Below are 17,885 nucleotides of genomic sequence, written 5' to 3'. Positions count from 1 at the left end.
CAGCTGTTAGTCTAGACTCTCCAGCTCGCTATAAAGAGGACAAGTGGGGTAGTGAAGTTGTTGCAGGTCGAGCTCTACCTTCTTACAACCAGCCTTCCTGTGCAGGAGGACCATATACAGTTACACGATTCACTCAGCGTGCCAGAGCGCCAAAGAAGTACATAGCGCTCGCAATCATGCTAAAGAAATTTCGACGGAGCAGCAGAATCAAACCTCAGCCTCAGCAAGATAACACAGGCCATGTACTCACGACGGATGCACAGAGTACACCAAGGACAGGCTTCTTCAGTCTTCCGGCCGAGCTGCGAAACGACATCTATGAACTGGCAGCACGCGAGACCGACTTGTGTCTGTTGGAGCATCGAAAAGGTCTTGTGGGCAACAAAAAGCCCTCCTCGTCTTCCCTCTCGATCCCAGGCTTGTTGTTGTCCTCAAGACAAGTCCGAACTGAATACCTCCCCATCTTGATACGCGGTGCAAAGATCAATGTCAAAGTCCTGGACTTCGACTTCTCTCAGCTGCTGAGAGCTATCAAAGGCTTGGAAAACGCGGCACGAGAGGCTATTCAATCAAACAAGAATCTCACGATTACTCTACGGATGAAGAAATGTGGAGCAAACGTCGCTTCCGGATTGAGAGCGTGGTGCGTGGGCTGTAATCCATCAGCTCGTATTCCTTGGGATTATCAACTCGACAAGAGCAATATGGAGGACATTCGAGAAGGGCAAGCAGGGGCTGTGAAATGGTACGTGGTGCGAGCCAGTGTGCTCTTTGAACAGGAGAGGGACAACGACGTTCGAAGGGAGCTCACGAAGATCTTGGAAGCGTTGCATCTTGCGTTGGAGGAGGAGATGAGCATTGGTCCTAGGAGCGACTCTGTTCTGATGACGTCGAGCTGGAGGCCTGGAATGTATTTATAAGTTTTGTCGCGGGAATTTTGAAAGGATTTGGTTGATGATCTGTTTACCTGTCTCACAGGGACTCAGAGCTTTACCTCTGTCCTCGCTTCTTATGCGGCATGGACGGGATGGCACGCGAAGGCGTGAACACCGTGATTGATCACTTGGTTGCCGCTTCATCGTATCGATATAGCACGTATCAGACCTCGGGGCTCTCCTCTGTGCCTGGACTAAGGACAGCTTGATGTCACGGTATCCAGTGAGGAAAGACGAAGAAGATTTTAGCAAGACAGAGACGACCCTCGATGGTTGTTTGGAGACCGTGATCGTGATTCTACACTGTATAAAGCCTTTGAGTCGGCGGTATCTCAAGAAGTTCGCAAACCAATCCAAGTCCCATGCGTAGTATATCAGCTCCATCAGCTCCTTGCATGCATGCCGCTAAAAGTGAAACTCGTAAAAGGAAATGGATACAAAGGAATCATGGTCGAAGACTGAAGTCTTCGAATCCAACGGGGCTGCCCTCGACCAGTCCCAAGTTTGATCTTGAAAGACTGCGACAATGTCGAAGACGACTGTGTCGGTTGTTGCTTTCCGTTCTCCCAAAGATCCCATTCGGACCTCCGTGAGCGGCAAGAATCTCGCAAGTCCGTCCAAGATCCGAGTCAAGGTAGATGTCCAGAAGTTGCCCCTGATGAGCGTCTCAAGTTGTCAGCGTTCCGGACACTCCAGGTCCTAAAGCTTCTTGAGACAGGTTTTGGAGACTCAACTAAGCTTATCGCTCCGTTGAGACTTCATCGGTGAGTTAAACGTCGAGTTCGTTGTGGTGTGTCAGTATGATAAGCAGACCTTGTAACCCCAGACAAGATGGCCAGTCTTCCTCGGCGGTCCCGTGGTCCGATCCAGCAATGACTGCCGCAACTGATCGTAGCCCAACAATGTTCATGATAAGGTCAGCCAAGCTAGAACTGTCGACTTGATGAACGTCTCTCCGTGCAGAATGCACTAGAGACATTGTCGAGATGGCCGACTGTTGTTAGATGTGACCTGCCCATTCGTCGAAAGTTTGGATAGATCGTCGAGGATCAAACCTGCGGAAGTTGTGATAGATTTGAGATGAAATGATCTTTGAGATTTTCGAGTCCAGGCTCCCGGTCCAGCGAGTCCAACGGAAAGGTGGTCCAAGCAAATGCTCTCTGTCCTGCAACGATAGCAGTCCGAGAGCAGTCGACGGGTTCCCCTGCCCGCTCGTCTGCGGTTTCCCGCGACGTTTTTGCACGCTTAATCGGTCCCTTGACGCTCGATACAACTCCTTTGTGAACCCAATTTTTGTTGTTGGTCAAGACAGCCATGCGAGAGCGGGTCCGCATCTCCCACAATGGCGACCGCTCCTCCTATAAGTTTTGTTGTCTTTCGAGATCGCGTGCAACTTGTGCACGGCCTCTTCTCCAATCTCGAAATTGTCTATTTATGGCTTCGCACTTGATCATCATGCAGTTCGCGAAGACCATGCCCGAGCTAATGATGACAGGTAGGAGGGCGAGAGAGTTCTTGTCTGGTGGATCTGGCGCAAGGACGATACTGTAAAGAAGTAGGTCTACGAAGATGTTGTATATGAGGCTTCTTTACGCCAGTTAGCAGACTCATTGGGAAACGGGGTAGAGCTCACCGACTTCTTGACCATCTCTCGGTGGATGTATATGATGCCGGTGAGGGTCAAGACCCATGTGACGATACAACTGGAAATCCATTAACATGAAGTTTGCGTAGTAGCCTCATAGATGACGTACAGTAGCTCACCTAGGCGCTGATCGCGGCTTGCAGGAAGTGCGAGCACGACTGCAGACGCACCATGCAACGTATTTAGGATGAGTTCCATCTTAAATCAGGTGAGTGCCAATCGTCAGCACTTAGTGCCCGAGACGGAACCTCGAGCAAGCTCTCTGTTTGCGTCAAAGAGGGTAGTAGGCGATCGGTCGGCCACGATGTGTGAGCTGGTAGCTCTGAACACCGAGCAGCCCTGGGGAATGCGGATGGTAGAGGACGGTGGCTGCGATGAGTGAGCAGCTATGAAGCGCAAGGCGGGACGTGAAGGAGGAGCCCACGCTGAGGTCGGTGCGAAGGAAAGTGGCGTGGAAGCCCAGCGCGAACGAAGAAGAAGACCGCGGACTTGACCAACGTGACGATGGTAATGCCAAGTGCAGCTGAGTTGCTTCTAGTCCACGTCACCTCATGATGGTAGCAAACATTCTTCCCGTCACCGCCCACTTCTTCAACAAGTTCGTTTCCACCAAGTTCATATCCATCATCTTGCGATTAAAGCTTTTCATTTGCAGCGTGCGATATAAAGATACAGCCATGCTCGAGAAGAGTGCCAGGGAAGATCACATACGGGTCGGTGTCACGAGTTCTGGTCGGCCGAATCTCTGCACTCAAGGAGGGCAGTTAATGTGCTAACTTTTGCGTAGTGCCGGGGGCGTCGATCCCACATAGAGCAGATGTCGCTATCGTCGCTACAGCTTGGCTGGCCAGCGCAGCGGGGTTTGCGGTATGGAAGGTAGTGTTGATCGGCCACCATTCCAGCTGGTGTCGAAGGACTGATTTCAGTACAGACAATAGGCCTTCACGATGCGAGCCCTGCGATTTTGGTTCTTCACGGCCTACTTGCCCTGATATTCTGCTTCGCGATAAGCACCCGGGTCCAGCAGCAAAGACCAGCGTCTACACTATGTGCCTTCACCCTGGGAAGCGCGGTCGTGAGCAGGATCTTGAGACAAGATGCCGGACTGGCGGGTATGGTAGTTGGGACTTCGATCGGGGCAAATGTCGGCCTCGGTGCTGGCTTGGTCTGGGACTTGTTGGACTCGTCCGCTGAAGGGAGATACATGTAACTCGGCCCGTGGATGAAGAAATTCAAGTTGAAGTCAAGAGAAGGACGTGAGGTGAAGAGATGGACAAGGATTATGCTTTGGCTACGCTGTATAAGGTTCAGACGGCTCTTGCTAGCGTGCGCTTCTTTACAGCCTCGCTGAAAGATGAGGAATATGAGTCCATCGTTGTCCAGTATCCCTTTTGTTGGATAGAAACTCACAGCCGAGAAACGATGCATCGATCGAGACTATGATAGCGTCTGCAGATGCAGTCTTTCTGTTTCTGCTTTTGCTTCCCTTGCGGCTCGTCGCTTTGCTTGGCGCTTCTCCCGCTGCTTCCTCGTCTTAGCGCTCTCCTGTTTGACCTCTACTGGATTCCCATCATGAACGTCAACCGCAATATCATCTCGTGTCTGGTCAGCGGAAATATCTCCCTCACCATCGTTAACGTTGCGCATGTCGTCGATCCCATCTTCAATGTTCTGCAGAGCATGGCCATGTTCTTCATGGATGGGGTCCGCCACCTCACAACTAGTAGGCCTAGCTACCGGTAGGAGACGTATTATTTGCAACATCTTGGACTCAACTTGGCTGCCTGACCACCGCTCAGCGCGATCATTGGCTTCGCGGATCCACGCAACGATACCAGCTCCTGTTCGAGGAAGCCAGGTCACGTCGGTCTCATCGAAGAGTCGGAGCACACTATCTCCACTCAAATCGTTGAATGAAGCATCCAACCTTTCCCTCGCAGATCTTAAGTTGCGTAAGGCTTTTTCATGCTGTGGTTCGGAGTACAAATTTTTGAAAGTCAGCACGAAATTGTATTCACTCGTGGCTCTCAAGTAGGCTTCCAAAGCATTTGCGACGTTCCCAAGCTTCCGGCCTTCGTACAATGCTGCCCGCAACACCTCGCAGAGATTTTCCCTTCTGTTATCAAGCTCAGTGACTGTCTTCTTGAGTGCTCTTTCCAAAATCTCTACTTGGTCCTCAAATTGCTGGTTGCGATCTTGTTCAGCGGCGGTGGTCAATACACCAAGCAGAGTCTGCTCCATATGTGCATTTCTCAAGGCTTCAATACACCTCTTCTTCTCTTTCTGAAGCTCTAACGAGACCGGGGCCGTATTCTGCTGGGCCTCCTCTTGCTCCGCGGACGTGCTGGGTCCAGAAGCCCTGATACTGTCTTTCGCCGCGTAGTACTTGTTCAAAAGTCGTGCAATCGCTTTTTCGTCCTGTAGGAATCGGTCCGAGTATGGATGAGTCCTGAACAAGCTTGTGAACTGCGAGCAGGGCTCGCTCGGCTGGGCTCCTTCAACAGATACCTCAGATTCATGGGATTCGGAGTCACCGTCGTCGTCTTCAGCCTCTGCTTTGTGGTCTGATTCGCTGCCATCATCGGAGGACACGGCGGAGGACTCATCAGAGGAGATCTCGTCGTTGGTGTCAGTAGCCGCCTTGGCCTTACCAGCATTGACGGCAAACTTTTCGTCGTCTGAGGAGTCGGCATAGTCTTCTTCATCGGAGTCCTCCTCGCTACTAGACTCAGCCGTGACCTCGCCATTCGTCTTGGACGCTTCGGCTTTTCTGGTATCCTCGACCATGAAGTAGCTTCCTACTTCCACACCAACGACGCCTTTTGTTTCCTTGAACTCACGTGCCTTGATATTGCTGGACTCTTTGAGCAGCGGTAGCTGCTTCTGTTTGGGACTCACTTCGTCTTCCAGGGCTGCATTGCCTTCTTCGAATTGCATGCCTTCCTCGGCAATTCGTTCATTCAACTGTTTCCACTCCTCGCGCAACAGCTCATACTCGTGCACCAGTTCACAGTCACGGGATTCTTTCCGTACGGTGAGTTCGGACAGTTGCTTTTTCAAGGACTTCTAGAAATGCTGTCAGAAGACTACATTCGCGCCCAGAAGATCGTACCGCAACATAATACCTTTTCTCTCTCACAACCACGCAGTCTGATCTCGACCTTACGAAGGTACACACTTTGGAAGCTTGCGATGACCAGTATGGTGACCAGCGCTGTGCCGAGAAATCCTACATCGCTGATGCCGTGCAAGAGCGTGGCAAAGACGAAGGGGGCGGAAAGGAGATAGCTGAAGTCAGCGATTGCCATCTCTACAGGCTAGGGCCTTGGTCTCCAGTCTGGCAGATGCACTTTGAGTAGGATCTTGAGGTCAGTTGTGACGTTACACGACTCAGCTCAGCCTCAGCCAAGAATATTGCCATATTATGCGGCTCAAACAGACGAGTGTGACACAAAAGGGGGGGGGGGGGGGGTGTCCATGCAGGTCTTCTGTACAATTGAGCTATCGACTGTGAAGTGGTCAGTCAAGACTTGCTACATGCCGACGGAAAGTGCACTTGATGCCATTTCATGAGTCGCCTAGGGGTATCATAATTTGAAGCCAATATACCATTCCCTCATGCTTTCAATCGAGTCGCTTCTATCGATTCTTCAGACAAGCCGGAAAAGGTAGCCCGTTCCTCCTCAAAATCGCCTTCAACGCAATGACCTCGCCTTTCAGTTGGGCGACCTCGATTTCCAGACCCTGAACTCTAGATTTGGTCTCTGGGCAGGTGAGACAGGTGAAGCCTTCACTTCGCGGTAAACCTCCTGACATCGCAGCGCCGTCTGCATCCTCGTAGACTTGGATAGGGTTGGCGTGCTTGCCTGCTTTGACTCTTGTCCATGGGCTCCTCGTTTGTGGCCCGGAAGCTGCGTTAACGGCCATCCTTGTCACGGTATTTTCTTTCCCGATAGGTGAGCGTCGAGCAATTTTCCGTTGGCTTCGTTTCTTGGCGGGAGACAGTGATGACGATCTTGGAAACAGTTCCCTGACTTGTTCTGACGCTGGAGAGAACGATGCTGCGGGAGAAAGCTGGGATCTTGCTGTAGCGAAAGCATCATCGTCCGTCGAGCCATCAATGGGAGCAGATTTGAGCTGTGACGAGGCGGGATGCATAACAGCAGTGCTGGCAGTTCCATTCGAGTCCATCCTGGAACGAGATGTCTGCCTACCGGGTGGTCGGGCAGGATGCTTTCGCCGTCGTGTGCGTGTGCTTTGGTCTTCATCAGAGTCTGACGTGAGCCAGATATCCTCACTGTCATCCTGAAGAGACCAAGACGACGTGGACTCTGTATGCGCCTCAGAGTTTCCGCCAACGTCATGTGTGGTCTCGTTTACAATGCCAGTGCTATGAGTGCCGATACTCGGTCTCGAAAGCTGAGAAGTGGCGTATGAGGAAAGTGTTCCGTGCTTTCGTTGCGATGAGCCATCTTTTGACAACTTGCGAAGGTCGGCGAGGACTCTCGCATTTTGATTGACGGGAGTAGCAGCAGCGACAGTCCTACTGCGGCTCGAGATTGACCCATCGGCAGTCTTGGCGAAAGTGATGTGCCTCTGCGACTTGCTAAGTGGAGAGACAGCAGTCGTCGCTCTTCGTGGCGGTTTGAGCGTTGATCGTGGATTGTGCTCAGCTTGGATGGACGCAGAACTAGAACTGGTAGCATGGCTTTCGGTGGAGGGAAACAGCGAGTACTTTCTCCGGGTGGAAGCAGCACTACCTGCTGATTTCTGCGAGTCGAGGTCCTTGACGAATGTCTGGCTTGATAAACGTGGGCGGTTTCGAGGTGGTGGGCTTGTGATGCGAGGCTTGATGGGACTCTTGGCTTTGGGCGGGTCCTGCTTGACCGGCGAGAAGAGATCCTGATACTCAACACCTGCAGGTCCTAGGTGCTGCGACCGCTTCGGCGAAGGTGTGTACCGAACGGTACTTAGAACCTCTTCATCGGGATGAATCGTAAGCTGCCTAGAAATGGTGGCTTTTCTCAAAGAAGTAGGCAGTCCAAGATGCTGAGAAGATGGATCGCCAGTCGCGGTTGAATGAACCCCTGGAGAAGTCAACTCTTGTTCCAGGAGCGCTCGTTGCGACGATACTGGGTTGATTGTCTCGAGTTCGTCATCACTCAAGTGCCGCCGAGAGTCGACACAGGCCGATGCAGGCGATGGACCCTTCGCCCACTCGATGCTTATGATCCTCTCCTCCTTGCCGCTGATGTTCTTCTCGGCAAGCAGTAGGCCCAAGCTGTCGTACATCTGCACTCTTCCGTCGACTCGGCTTACAGTGATCAGACTGTCCGTGCTCGTAGGCCCACCAATTGTGTGAGCTCCAGATGAGCGATTCCTTCCGCTACCAGAGTCCAATCTTCGATGACCAGGTGTAGGCTTCAGCGCTAGGACCGAAATCGATGTGACAGGGGCCTTGGCATGCCATGTTCGAACGACAGCACCGCCATTGGCAAAGTCAATGATTTTGCATTTTCCATCCCGACCAGCAGTGACAGCTCTCGTCTTGTATCCTGGCAAAAATGCAGCTCCAGCAACTGGAGCAGCAATGTCGAATAAGTCATCCCCCGACACAATAGCGCGATGGACGTTCGCAATGCGTGAAATCTCTCCATCGTTGACGCTTGCCTGATTCGAAAAGAGTCCCTTCTTGGCCATTCGGGTGGCATCATAAGCAGCAACGCAACCGTCTCTGAAGGCAAGGAGGAATACATTTTGTCGCTCTGGATGAAAGACCGCGACCGACACCACAGCGCTTGATGCACTGGGCTGAATGTGCAGGGGTGCCGTATTATGGACCAAGTTCTTCAAGTAAACCACAGGAGGATTTTGCGATGCCGAGAGCATCATGTGTCCTGTGGGAGAAATAGCAAGCGCAACGGGGACAGCATCATGCTTTTGAGCTGGATCGACCAAGCGAGACCTCTCGGTATTATAGTGCTGAATCGTGCCGTCGGTAGTTGTTGATAGGAACAGCGACTTGGCGTCCGGCGTGTACTCGATGTGGCGGACCTCGTCCAGTGGTGCATTCAATCCCCAGCTTTCTTCCTTCCCTCGCCTCGTGTCATGCATGACAACGACATTGCTGCTGGCCACTGCAAGTACACCCGACCCATCTTTGGCTTCTCTGGCGGCGACAATGCCGCTTCGACTGCTCTGGAAGACTATATGTACGCCAGCCGAATCCCAAGCGAAGACATGTCGCGCCGTGGTGATGACCAAGTGGTGGTTCTCCGGAAATCGAAATATGGTCTGCTGTTTGTTCGATGCGGTTGTTATGGTGCTGCCGTTTGATGCATTTCGAGTCGTAGGCATGATTGAAGATCTGCTCTCTGGAAGCAAAGGCCTTTCGGTGAGGTGGTTGCCATGTAAACAAAGCTGAGTAAGCGTCGGGAACGCTTCGGTCCGAGTGAAGCTAGTCGATTTCGTCAGGCCTTCTCTTCACTCAAACTATCCCGCAAACCTCAACCCTCGCGAAAACTACCAAGCTATACTCTGGTGATTACGGTATAACAAACTCTGCCAAACCATGAGCCTGCCATGGCTCGAATACCACTTGCACCAAGCCATTTCAGGTGGTCCGTCGCGGTTTTGTCCTTTCTCGATCAGTAAGCCTAAAGGATATACGTGCTACGATGGAAAATGCTTCGATCAAGACGGCAAACCTGTGTTTGCTTATATGGTGGGAACGCTCTACTCTATACGTGATGTGCTACTCTTCTTTCCAGATTATCCGCCAAAATGGACCAAAAACGGCAAGAACTGCTCCAGCATCTGCACGCAGCCAATACCCTTGCGAACGAGCTTTAGCACGAGCTCCTGAATGACTTGCCTTACCGACAAGATGTCACTGCGCTGTCCAAGGCCATCCTCCAGCCAGGATAGGCGCCTTTTGAGCGGGTCTAGGAGGGCTTCACCTATCCTCTTGTCAAGGCGTCTTTACGAACGGCGCTCGATGCTGGCTGGTCAGATCATGTGGCCAAAGCGAGTCTGGCTGGTGTTACAGCAGAAATATTGGCGAAAGAAACAGGAGCAGACTCTGCGATGGTAGCCCGCATCATGCGCCTGCTTGCGACTGCTGGCATTGTTGATGAAGTGGGCACCAGAACGTACGCTCGCAACAATCTGACCATGTCGCTTACCACCACAGCCCTGAGGAATGGCACGGTAGTGTTCTCGGACCTTCTACCCTCGTTGGCGCGAATGCATTTGATCTTGATAACACGCAATATCGGACACCGCCTGATGTTGCCGACTACCCATTCGCGTCTGCAGAGGGCATGAGGTAGTGGAAGAGACTGGCCATCGAACCTTTTAGGCAGGCCGCCTTCGATGCCTTCATGGACAGCCGCCGAATGGGGAGGACTCAGTGGTATGAGATATACCCGCTTGAGGACTTCAAGGTGGCCGTCAATGAGGACATTCTCTTAGTCGACGTCGGTGGTGGCATAGGGCACGATCTCGTCAACTTCAACGAACGCCGCAAATCTTTGGACATACCCGGGCATTTGGTTCTACAAGATCTGCCAAATGTCATCGCCCAAGTACCCAAGGACTGGGCCCTCCAAATGACCAAGGGAGCCCACAGCTTCTTCGATCCTCAGCCAGACCAATACCGACACGCCAGAGCCTACTACATGAGAATGATCCTGCACGACTGGGCTAACGCTGCATGTCTGACCATCTTGGGCCGCCTTCGCGACGCAGTGAAGCCTGGATACTCAACGCTTCTCCTCAACGGGATCATACTTCCCAGTGTCGAGTGTCCGTACTGGGCAGCTGCCACCGACCCGACTCCGATGTCGTCTTTTGGCGGGAAGGAGCGGACCTTGCAAGAATGGCACGAATTGATCGATCAAGTGCCGGAGTTGAAGATTGAAAAGATTCTACCGATCGATGAGGAGCGAGACTTGAGCACATAATCCAAATTGGCAGGTACCGTGAGTGAAGATATAAGCGCGGTCACACACCTGCAAGAGAAACGTGGTCTTGCGACCCCCAATCTCACCCCCACTCTGATCTCCCATTTAGCCGGTCGACCACACTTGAAGGCGAGTATTGTACCGCACTACTGCAGGTACCTATGATCGCGGTACATGATGCTCCGAGCACCTCTCTGAAGAAGATCATTCTCGCAATCGAGCAATATCGGCCTTATTTCCTTCTTTTCCTTCCTTTCCCATCGAGATGTCTACAGCTCGCATTGCGGAGGCTAACCAGCCGTTTGCTACTCACGCATTCTCACAGAATCCATTTAGAACACGGGACGATGTAGTCACTGCGTGTGCTTCGTTACTGGACCCCCTCGAGGCTGGCTTCTCACCCGGATGTGCTCTGGTGCGAGTGGGTGGAACAGGAACAAGATGTGAGCCCTTCCCATAGAAGAAACAAGACTCCTGTCACTGATGATATGACAGTCGACGAGACAGCTGCCCAAATTGAAGGCTACGCTCGCCCACTATGGGGTCTCGCGGCACTCCTTGCCGGCGGCAACAAATACAAAAACACCCATCTCTTCGTCAAGGGCCTCGCATCTGGCACAAACCCCGAAAGCCCAGAGTTTTGGGGCAACATGGAAGATCTCGACCAGCGGATGGTCGAATCCTGCCCCATAGGATTCATGCTCGCCGTCGCCGGGAAAGACTTCTGGGATCCACTCTCCGAGGAAGAAAAGGCGAACGTTGCTGCTTGGATCGGCTCGATGAACGACAAGGAGATGCCGAACACGAATTGGCTGTGGTTCAGAGTCTTTGCGAATCTTGGATTGAAAGCTAATGGTGCGCCGTATTCGCATGGTAGGATCGAGGCCGATATGGATCATTTGGACACTTTCCATCGTGGGGATGGGTGGTCGAATGATGGGCCGGAGGGGTATACGCAGATGGATTATTATAGCGGGTCGTTTGCGATTCAGTATCTGCAACTGCTGTACTCGAAGCTGGCGCATGATTTTGATCCGAAACGTGCGGAGGAGTATAGGAGACGGGCGAGGACGTTTGCTCTGGACTTTATTCATTATCAAGACCCCGACGGCCACTCGATTCCTTTCGGACGAAGTCTGACCTACCGTTTCGCCACCATCGCCTTCTGGTCCTCCTTTGCGTTCGCAGACGTGGAACCACCGGAACCTCTCAACTGGGGTATCATCAAAGGTCTTCTACTCCGAAATCTCCGTTGGTGGAGCAAACACCCTCACATCTTCCAGGCGAACGGTATGCTGAACATCGGATACACATATCCGAACTACTACCTCGCCGAGAACTACAACTCCCCCGGCTCTCCATACTGGTGCATGCTCGCCTTCGCCGCGCTCACTCAACCAGCTACACATCCCTTATGGTTGAGCAACGAGGAACCTCATCCTTTCACCCAGACACCGAGCCCACTACCATCTGTCAAGGCTCTGAAGTATCCACTGCATATTAGGGTGCGTGAAGGAGGCCACACTTTCCTCCTCTCGAGCGGTCAGAAATGCCACTACCCCCTGAAATCAACACAAGCGAAATACGGCCACTTCGCCTACAGCGCTTCGTTCGGATATGCAGTTCCCACAGGCGGTTATACGCTCGAGCAGTTTGTTCCCGAAAGCGCACTCGCGCTCAGCGATGATGGCGGGGAGATCTGGAAATTGAGAAGGGAGGTTGAGAACGCTCAGATCTCGGAGAAGGAGGGTAGTCCCGTACTGTATTCGACTATGCGTCCTTGGAAGGATGTCGAAGTGAGAACTTGGCTTGTCCCGCCCACTGATGAGGCTCCGAATTGGCATCTTCGTGTCCATTGGATTGAGACGGGAAGGCAATTACAGAGCGCCGAGGGCGGGTTCGCGATCGCTGGGACGAGGGAGAGGGATGGACGGGTGTTGAATTCGCTCTACCCTGAGTCGCCGAATGAGGGCACGCTTGCTTCGGGACAGGAAGGACTAGTCGTGTCTCGGGCTGGAGCGTCTGGTGTTGTCGAACTTCTTCAAGGGTCTCGCATGGGAGGGATCTGCCACGTCGATGCGAACAGCAATCTCATCGAGCCGAGGACGTTGTTGCCGACATTGTACGCCGACCTGGCCCCGGAATCTACGACGTGGTTGGTCTCGGCTGTGTTCGCGATGCCGGCGAGTGTAGACGATTGGCAGAATAAGTGGAAGCAGCAATGGGAGAAGAGGCCGCGCATTCCGAAGTGGATCGCCTCGCTGAAATCTGAACAACAATGAATCGTAGAGTCATCAAATCATACATTGCCCCTTCCACTACACTAGCTAAACCTCTTTTCTCCAGATAACGGGTATCACAATCCATTCCATCACCTCCCCACTTCTTCACTCACTCATCATACTCAATACTCAACGTCGTAGGCACATGATTCTCCCTCGAATTAGCATCCAAATACGCCTTCAACTTCACACCCCCAACATCGTGTTCCACGAAATGCAGCTGGCCCCGCCGTCCCGGTGCCCGACGCACGTTCTTGAGCTTGAAGATCTCTTTCAGCGTGGCTGCGATCGAAGGACCGACGATGCGGGCGCCGAAGGACTTCAAGCTGTAATCTGACACCGCGCGGTGCGGGTTTAGTTTCTCTGGATCTGGGAACGCGGCTGGGTCGAGGTTTGCTTTGGAGGTTGCAATGAGGATCACGTTGTCTTTCTTGACGTTGACGGGGCCGTAGGGGCCGTCTTGGACGGTGGTGTCTCTAGTCGCGACACGGGGAACGCCCGGGATGGCGGAAGCGAGGCGCATGCCTTCGAAGACGAACCCTTGCAACTCCTTGTCGGAGGCGGCATCGTCTTTGTGGGCGAGCTCGATGATCCGTTGCTTGTATTGCTCGTACTCGGGCTTAAGGAACAGGTCGACCAGGAGGGATGTCTGCTGCGTGACGACGCCAGCAATGGGGGTGCCCACGCCGATGCAGTCTTCGACGAGGTTGTTGATGTTGAGCTTGGTGTTGTTGAGGGCGTGGTAGATCCGATCTGCTTCGGGCTTGACTTCGTATGCGGAGCCCTTGGCCAGCCAGTCGACGAGGTGCTCTTTGAGACCTTGTTGTGTCTTGAGATGCGCTTCGTGGATTGACTTTAGGATTTGCGAGCTCTTGTTCGCGTCGTCTCGGAGTTTCCACTCCTTGATCGGTTGGATGTTGAAGGTGTGGTAGAGGTACAGCGCCATGTAGATCTCGAAGAGCTCGGGAAGAGTCAGTAGGCCTCGTGGGTTCTGCGGTGTCTTGAGGGGGATGGCGAAACGTTCAGCCAGCCAGAGGATAGGAGTGACGTTGGTCACATCGCGGACGATATCGATCGATCGCTTCGTGCTCTGGTACTTTAGCGAGCTCTCCTTGATGAGCTTCGACACATTGGCGCTGTAGAACTTCGCAACATTGCTCTCGAAGCCGTCCTCGAAGAAAATCTTGTGCAGAGGGTTTGTCTGGTCGTTGTGCTTCTGGATGTTGTCCCAGCCGAAGATGGTGTAGTGGCCGTACGTGCAGAGTCGGAAGCTGTCAGTGTCCAAGAACACCTTCTTGCAGGCTTCTTGCGACTGCACTGCAACGATGTCCATGTCACTGCGAGGCCGCTTCAGGTCGTATTGGTCGAGAACACCGTTGCCTTTAAGGATGCCACGAGCGGCCTTTGGCGTGTAGAATGGCAGAAGAGCGTAAGTCGAAGTACCAGTGTATGCGCCTGGCAGGCCTGCGAAGATCAAATGCGGGAGCATACCGCCGTAGCAGCCTGCTGGAGGAGAGCCCAATTTGCTGACGCCCCAGCTGGTGAGCGTACTGCTGTTGAAGTCGTAGCTCAAGAAACGATCTCCTCGAATAAGAGCCACTGCGTCATCCAAGATACCACGACCAGTCGTCTGGCCAGGGCAGACACCACTACCTGGCATCGCTGGCTTTGTCACCTCTGCCATCAGTCCAGGATAGAGCTCAAGGTTGTCGATATGTCCGTAGAGAAGCTCAGCCGCTCGAGCTGTCTCTTTGTCTGGATTCCAGTCCTCGAAGGTCTTGTATGCTTTCAAATTCAGGTATTTGCGGAATCTGCACAATCGTCAGTATGAACACCATTATTGCTCGGCGACTTCAATCTTACTCATTCATAGTGCAAACGTTGAACTGCTCCCGAGCCTGCAGCATGCCCATAATCTCCACAACCTTGAGGGCGTGCGGCGTGCTATGAGCACCAAACGCATGCGCAGGCTCATCAACACAGCTCTTCAAGATCTCCGCAATGTCCGAATCCTTGAACTTGCCATCCGCTTGTCTCTGCAAATTGGCGAATGTCCACTCCTTTGCAGGAGTAGCCACCAGCTTGTGGCCTTCTTTCATCAACACAGTCATGAAATCCTTCTGAGTCAAGTCGTCGATGGACTTCAACTCTGGTAGACTCCATTTGAACATGTCTTCCAGCCATGTTGCGTCTGCGGCGCTCAGGGCTGCGTGCCAGTGGTAGAGGACGGCGAATTCGACAGATACGACGTTTCCGCTTGCGCGATCAACACGTTGTCCGGCGGTCTTGATTTCGCCTCCCAGATCCAATGACCAAGTGGAGTTTGCCCGCGGTGTATTCAGAATAGCTGCGACGTAGTCTTTGAGCACGACAGTAGCGAAGAAGCCGACGTTGATGTTTCTGGAGAGCTGGAAGATATCCTCGTCTTGCCTAGAGTTTGTCAGATCAGGTCCTAGTAACTGTGGCCATCTGCTGTTTTGACTTACCAGACTTGCTGCTCCTCGGTCAAAGTTTCCCAAGGACGATACTTGCCCTCTTCATTGATCGTCAACAAGTTCTCTGCGATACTGTTGTGATTCCTCGAGAACAGCAGAAGTGTGGCAATGACACCAGGAGGCATCATCATGATTCGGTCAGAAGCAATCGAATCATTGAATATCGTTCCATTCTGATATGTCCGCACTCCCTTCTGCTCTTTCTCCGTGTTACCATATAGCGTGCTCAGATCCACGTAACTGCTCGTCTCGTTGATCCAATGATTCGATCGCGAAGTCTGGAAACACTCGTGGATGACGATTGTGGCGAAGGAGAAGAACATCCTGTTGAGGCCCGAGGGATGCTCTTTGAAAGGGTCTTTCCGCTTGAGCAGCTGCTCGTAGACGAGCTCGGGATCGGGGAGATTTGGGCCTTTGGGCTTCATTGGAGGAACGCTGCGACTGTATGGAGAGCCAGCTTTGCCCATTTCTGGATTCCAAGGAACATTGCCACCACCGTCGTGCCTTCGATATCTCGATGTCGGACCTGCAAGCGTTGCTGGTGGATGTGGGAGATCATGATAGAGCATCTTAATGAATGCGTCTGAAACGGAAGCTGAAAGGCCGCTGTTGAGCGGAAGCCCTTGCAACATAGACACGCCATGTTCGAGCAAAAGCTCCTTGTCGTCCAATGGCTCTCCCGATGCCAGAGAAGTTAGACCTTGGCCCAATACTCTGGCATCTTTGAACTTCATATGCGTGAGATCATGGCCGAGAGATGTCTTCTCGCCATTGGCGGGAGCTCCATTTGCCTGGCTGTCTGATTTTCGGTCGGGAGCATTGGTGGGTTTCCTCTTGATCGTGCCGATCAGTGTTGTGATTCGGCCGGGCATTGTGAAGACAGCAGTGTATGTTTTGCACTGCGTCTATGGACAAGCGAGATGGAAGAGAAGAAAGAAGAATGCGCGGAAGAAAGAAAAGCCAGAGTCACAGACAAGCAGGCAGCAAAATCGCGGTCAACTCACGATGCAACTCGCCATTTTGCTAACCAACCCCTCCCCAATCATTGGCTGCGGGTCATTCGATTGGAGCGATCGCCACGTTCATCAGTGGTACACGAAGCGCATGCATGGTGTCTTGGCCAAGAGGAAAAACCAATGGAAGAGGGGCGACAGGCTTCGGTGTGACGCTGAACAGGCCGAAACTTTTGCCCCGGCATGGTGGTATAGCTGTTGCACAGCTCAAGGTGTAGCTCAAGCTCCATGTCTTGCGACACGGCTTCCTGCAGGGACGGCTACGCCATGCTTGGTGGCATGACGAGGATGAACGGTATGGGCTGATCGTTGCTGGCGGCAACCACCGGTACATGTACTAATGCACACGATCCACCGTATTGCATGATGAGATGTTGCAGATTGGAAAGTCCTCGGGCGGTTATTGCATACACCCGCCTGCACCGTGGCTCCACCACCGGGCAGAGACAGGTTAGGTGGTGCGAAGGCCGGTTTAGTTCCGTGCGAGTGCGAGGTTCAACGAAAGCAAATTCAGTCTTGGGCGTTCCGACACCATATGCCTTTGGGAATGCTTTTCTCAGCGATATAATCCACATCCTTAGATTGACCCAATCGTAATGTCGAATTTTCAACTTACTCAGAAGCAAATCCGAGAGCCCGGATGGTCCGAGCAGACCTTGCCTGAAAGGGATACTGCAGAAAGGGAGATAGTGTGTGGATGCTAGCATCTGGCTATCTGCGGATTAGCGAGCACGTATGCACGTTAATGCACAAAGCCGATCGTCTCCTCACCAACAGACTTTGACGACAAATCTGAACTTTTGCCGTCGAAAGATTGTCTCCAGCGGGGTTTGCGTGATGTTCGCCAGGCGTATGACAGAAATTATCGGGCTGCTCAACTTGCGTTGTGACGCTGCTGGTCGTGCCTGAGCGGGGCCTAGATTGTGTGGGCGACCTGCAGCCTTAAACTGCGTGGCTGGCTGAGGGCGTGTGCTCCGGAGCACCGTGCTCGAGGGGCAGCGTGTCGTTTCGAAAGCGGGTGCCACGCCGTCAGCGGCAACATTGTGTCGCACGAATGGTCTGCAACTCGACTGTGAAGCCCCAGGTGTGTGTTCATATCAACCGATGGCTGAAGTTGAAGAGAAGGGGTGGCGCGGCCCGTAGGCGGCACGTCCGTACCCTCTTTTGCATGTTCACATGCCGGGTGGAACGGATCCTTTGCTGAACCTAAATCCTGCAAGTGGACATTGTTGACGACGAACTGCTGCTCGGCGTCAGGTCTTGCCGGTCACGAGTTGAAGATCGCAAAGCCGATTGTCGTAGTGATTCGTGCGGAGTATTTTTCATGCCTACGCTTCGTTAGTCTTTGCCAGTGCAGCCACCGTACACCGCTAGTGGGCGCCGTGGGCAAGCAAGTGCATATACCGCGTAGGACCTAATGCCATGCACTCGGTATGCAGTCCCCGCACCCGCACACCACCGATTGCTCTTCTAGTGTGAGCCCGTCCAATGGCCGAGCGGGTTGAGAGCTGTTGAGACGTCGTGTCGAACGTCTTCAGCGTCACTGATACG

The 17,885-nt window shown here is 52.9% G+C and overlaps 6 protein-coding genes across 6 annotated transcripts; 3 read left to right on the top strand and 3 right to left on the bottom strand.

The window, feature by feature from the left end:
* Positions 1-176: 176 nt before the first annotated feature.
* Positions 177-920, top strand: M409DRAFT_56377 (uncharacterized protein; the record flags this gene model as incomplete). The annotated part of the gene is made up of 1 exon (XM_033813275.1): positions 177-920. The coding sequence occupies one exon, from the start codon at positions 177-179 to the stop codon at positions 918-920; it is 744 nt and encodes a 247-aa protein (XP_033665426.1).
* Positions 921-4,017: 3,097 nt separating this feature from the next.
* On the bottom strand, positions 4,018-5,888 carry M409DRAFT_24937 (uncharacterized protein; the record flags this gene model as incomplete). Its single annotated transcript, XM_033807462.1, has 2 exons — positions 4,018-5,646; positions 5,706-5,888. The coding sequence occupies 2 exons, from the start codon at positions 5,886-5,888 to the stop codon at positions 4,018-4,020; spliced, it is 1,812 nt and encodes a 603-aa protein (XP_033665425.1).
* A 331-nt stretch (positions 5,889-6,219) lies between these two features.
* M409DRAFT_24936 (uncharacterized protein) lies at positions 6,220-8,937 on the bottom strand (the record flags this gene model as incomplete). Its single annotated transcript, XM_033807461.1, has 1 exon — positions 6,220-8,937. One exon carries the CDS (start codon positions 8,935-8,937, stop codon positions 6,220-6,222), a length of 2,718 nt encoding a protein of 905 aa, XP_033665424.1.
* Positions 8,938-9,962: 1,025 nt separating this feature from the next.
* M409DRAFT_24935 (uncharacterized protein) lies at positions 9,963-10,544 on the top strand (the record flags this gene model as incomplete). The annotated part of the gene is made up of 1 exon (XM_033807460.1): positions 9,963-10,544. One exon carries the CDS (start codon positions 9,963-9,965, stop codon positions 10,542-10,544), a length of 582 nt encoding a protein of 193 aa, XP_033665423.1.
* A 265-nt stretch (positions 10,545-10,809) lies between these two features.
* On the top strand, positions 10,810-12,826 carry M409DRAFT_24934 (uncharacterized protein; the record flags this gene model as incomplete). The annotated part of the gene is made up of 2 exons (XM_033807459.1): positions 10,810-10,987; positions 11,040-12,826. 2 exons carry the CDS (start codon positions 10,810-10,812, stop codon positions 12,824-12,826), a joined length of 1,965 nt encoding a protein of 654 aa, XP_033665422.1.
* Positions 12,827-12,935: 109 nt separating this feature from the next.
* Positions 12,936-16,193, bottom strand: M409DRAFT_24933 (uncharacterized protein; the record flags this gene model as incomplete). Its single annotated transcript, XM_033807458.1, has 3 exons — positions 12,936-14,637; positions 14,714-15,256; positions 15,313-16,193. 3 exons carry the CDS (start codon positions 16,191-16,193, stop codon positions 12,936-12,938), a joined length of 3,126 nt encoding a protein of 1,041 aa, XP_033665421.1.
* Between the last annotated feature and the right edge of the window lie 1,692 nt (positions 16,194-17,885).

This window comes from Zasmidium cellare (genome assembly GCF_010093935.1).
Source record: "Zasmidium cellare ATCC 36951 unplaced genomic scaffold M409scaffold_25, whole genome shotgun sequence".
Classification (NCBI taxonomy): domain Eukaryota; kingdom Fungi; phylum Ascomycota; class Dothideomycetes; order Mycosphaerellales; family Mycosphaerellaceae; genus Zasmidium; species Zasmidium cellare.
Note: the sequence above shows the minus strand (reverse complement) of the source record. Positions and strands in the feature narration are given on the sequence as shown.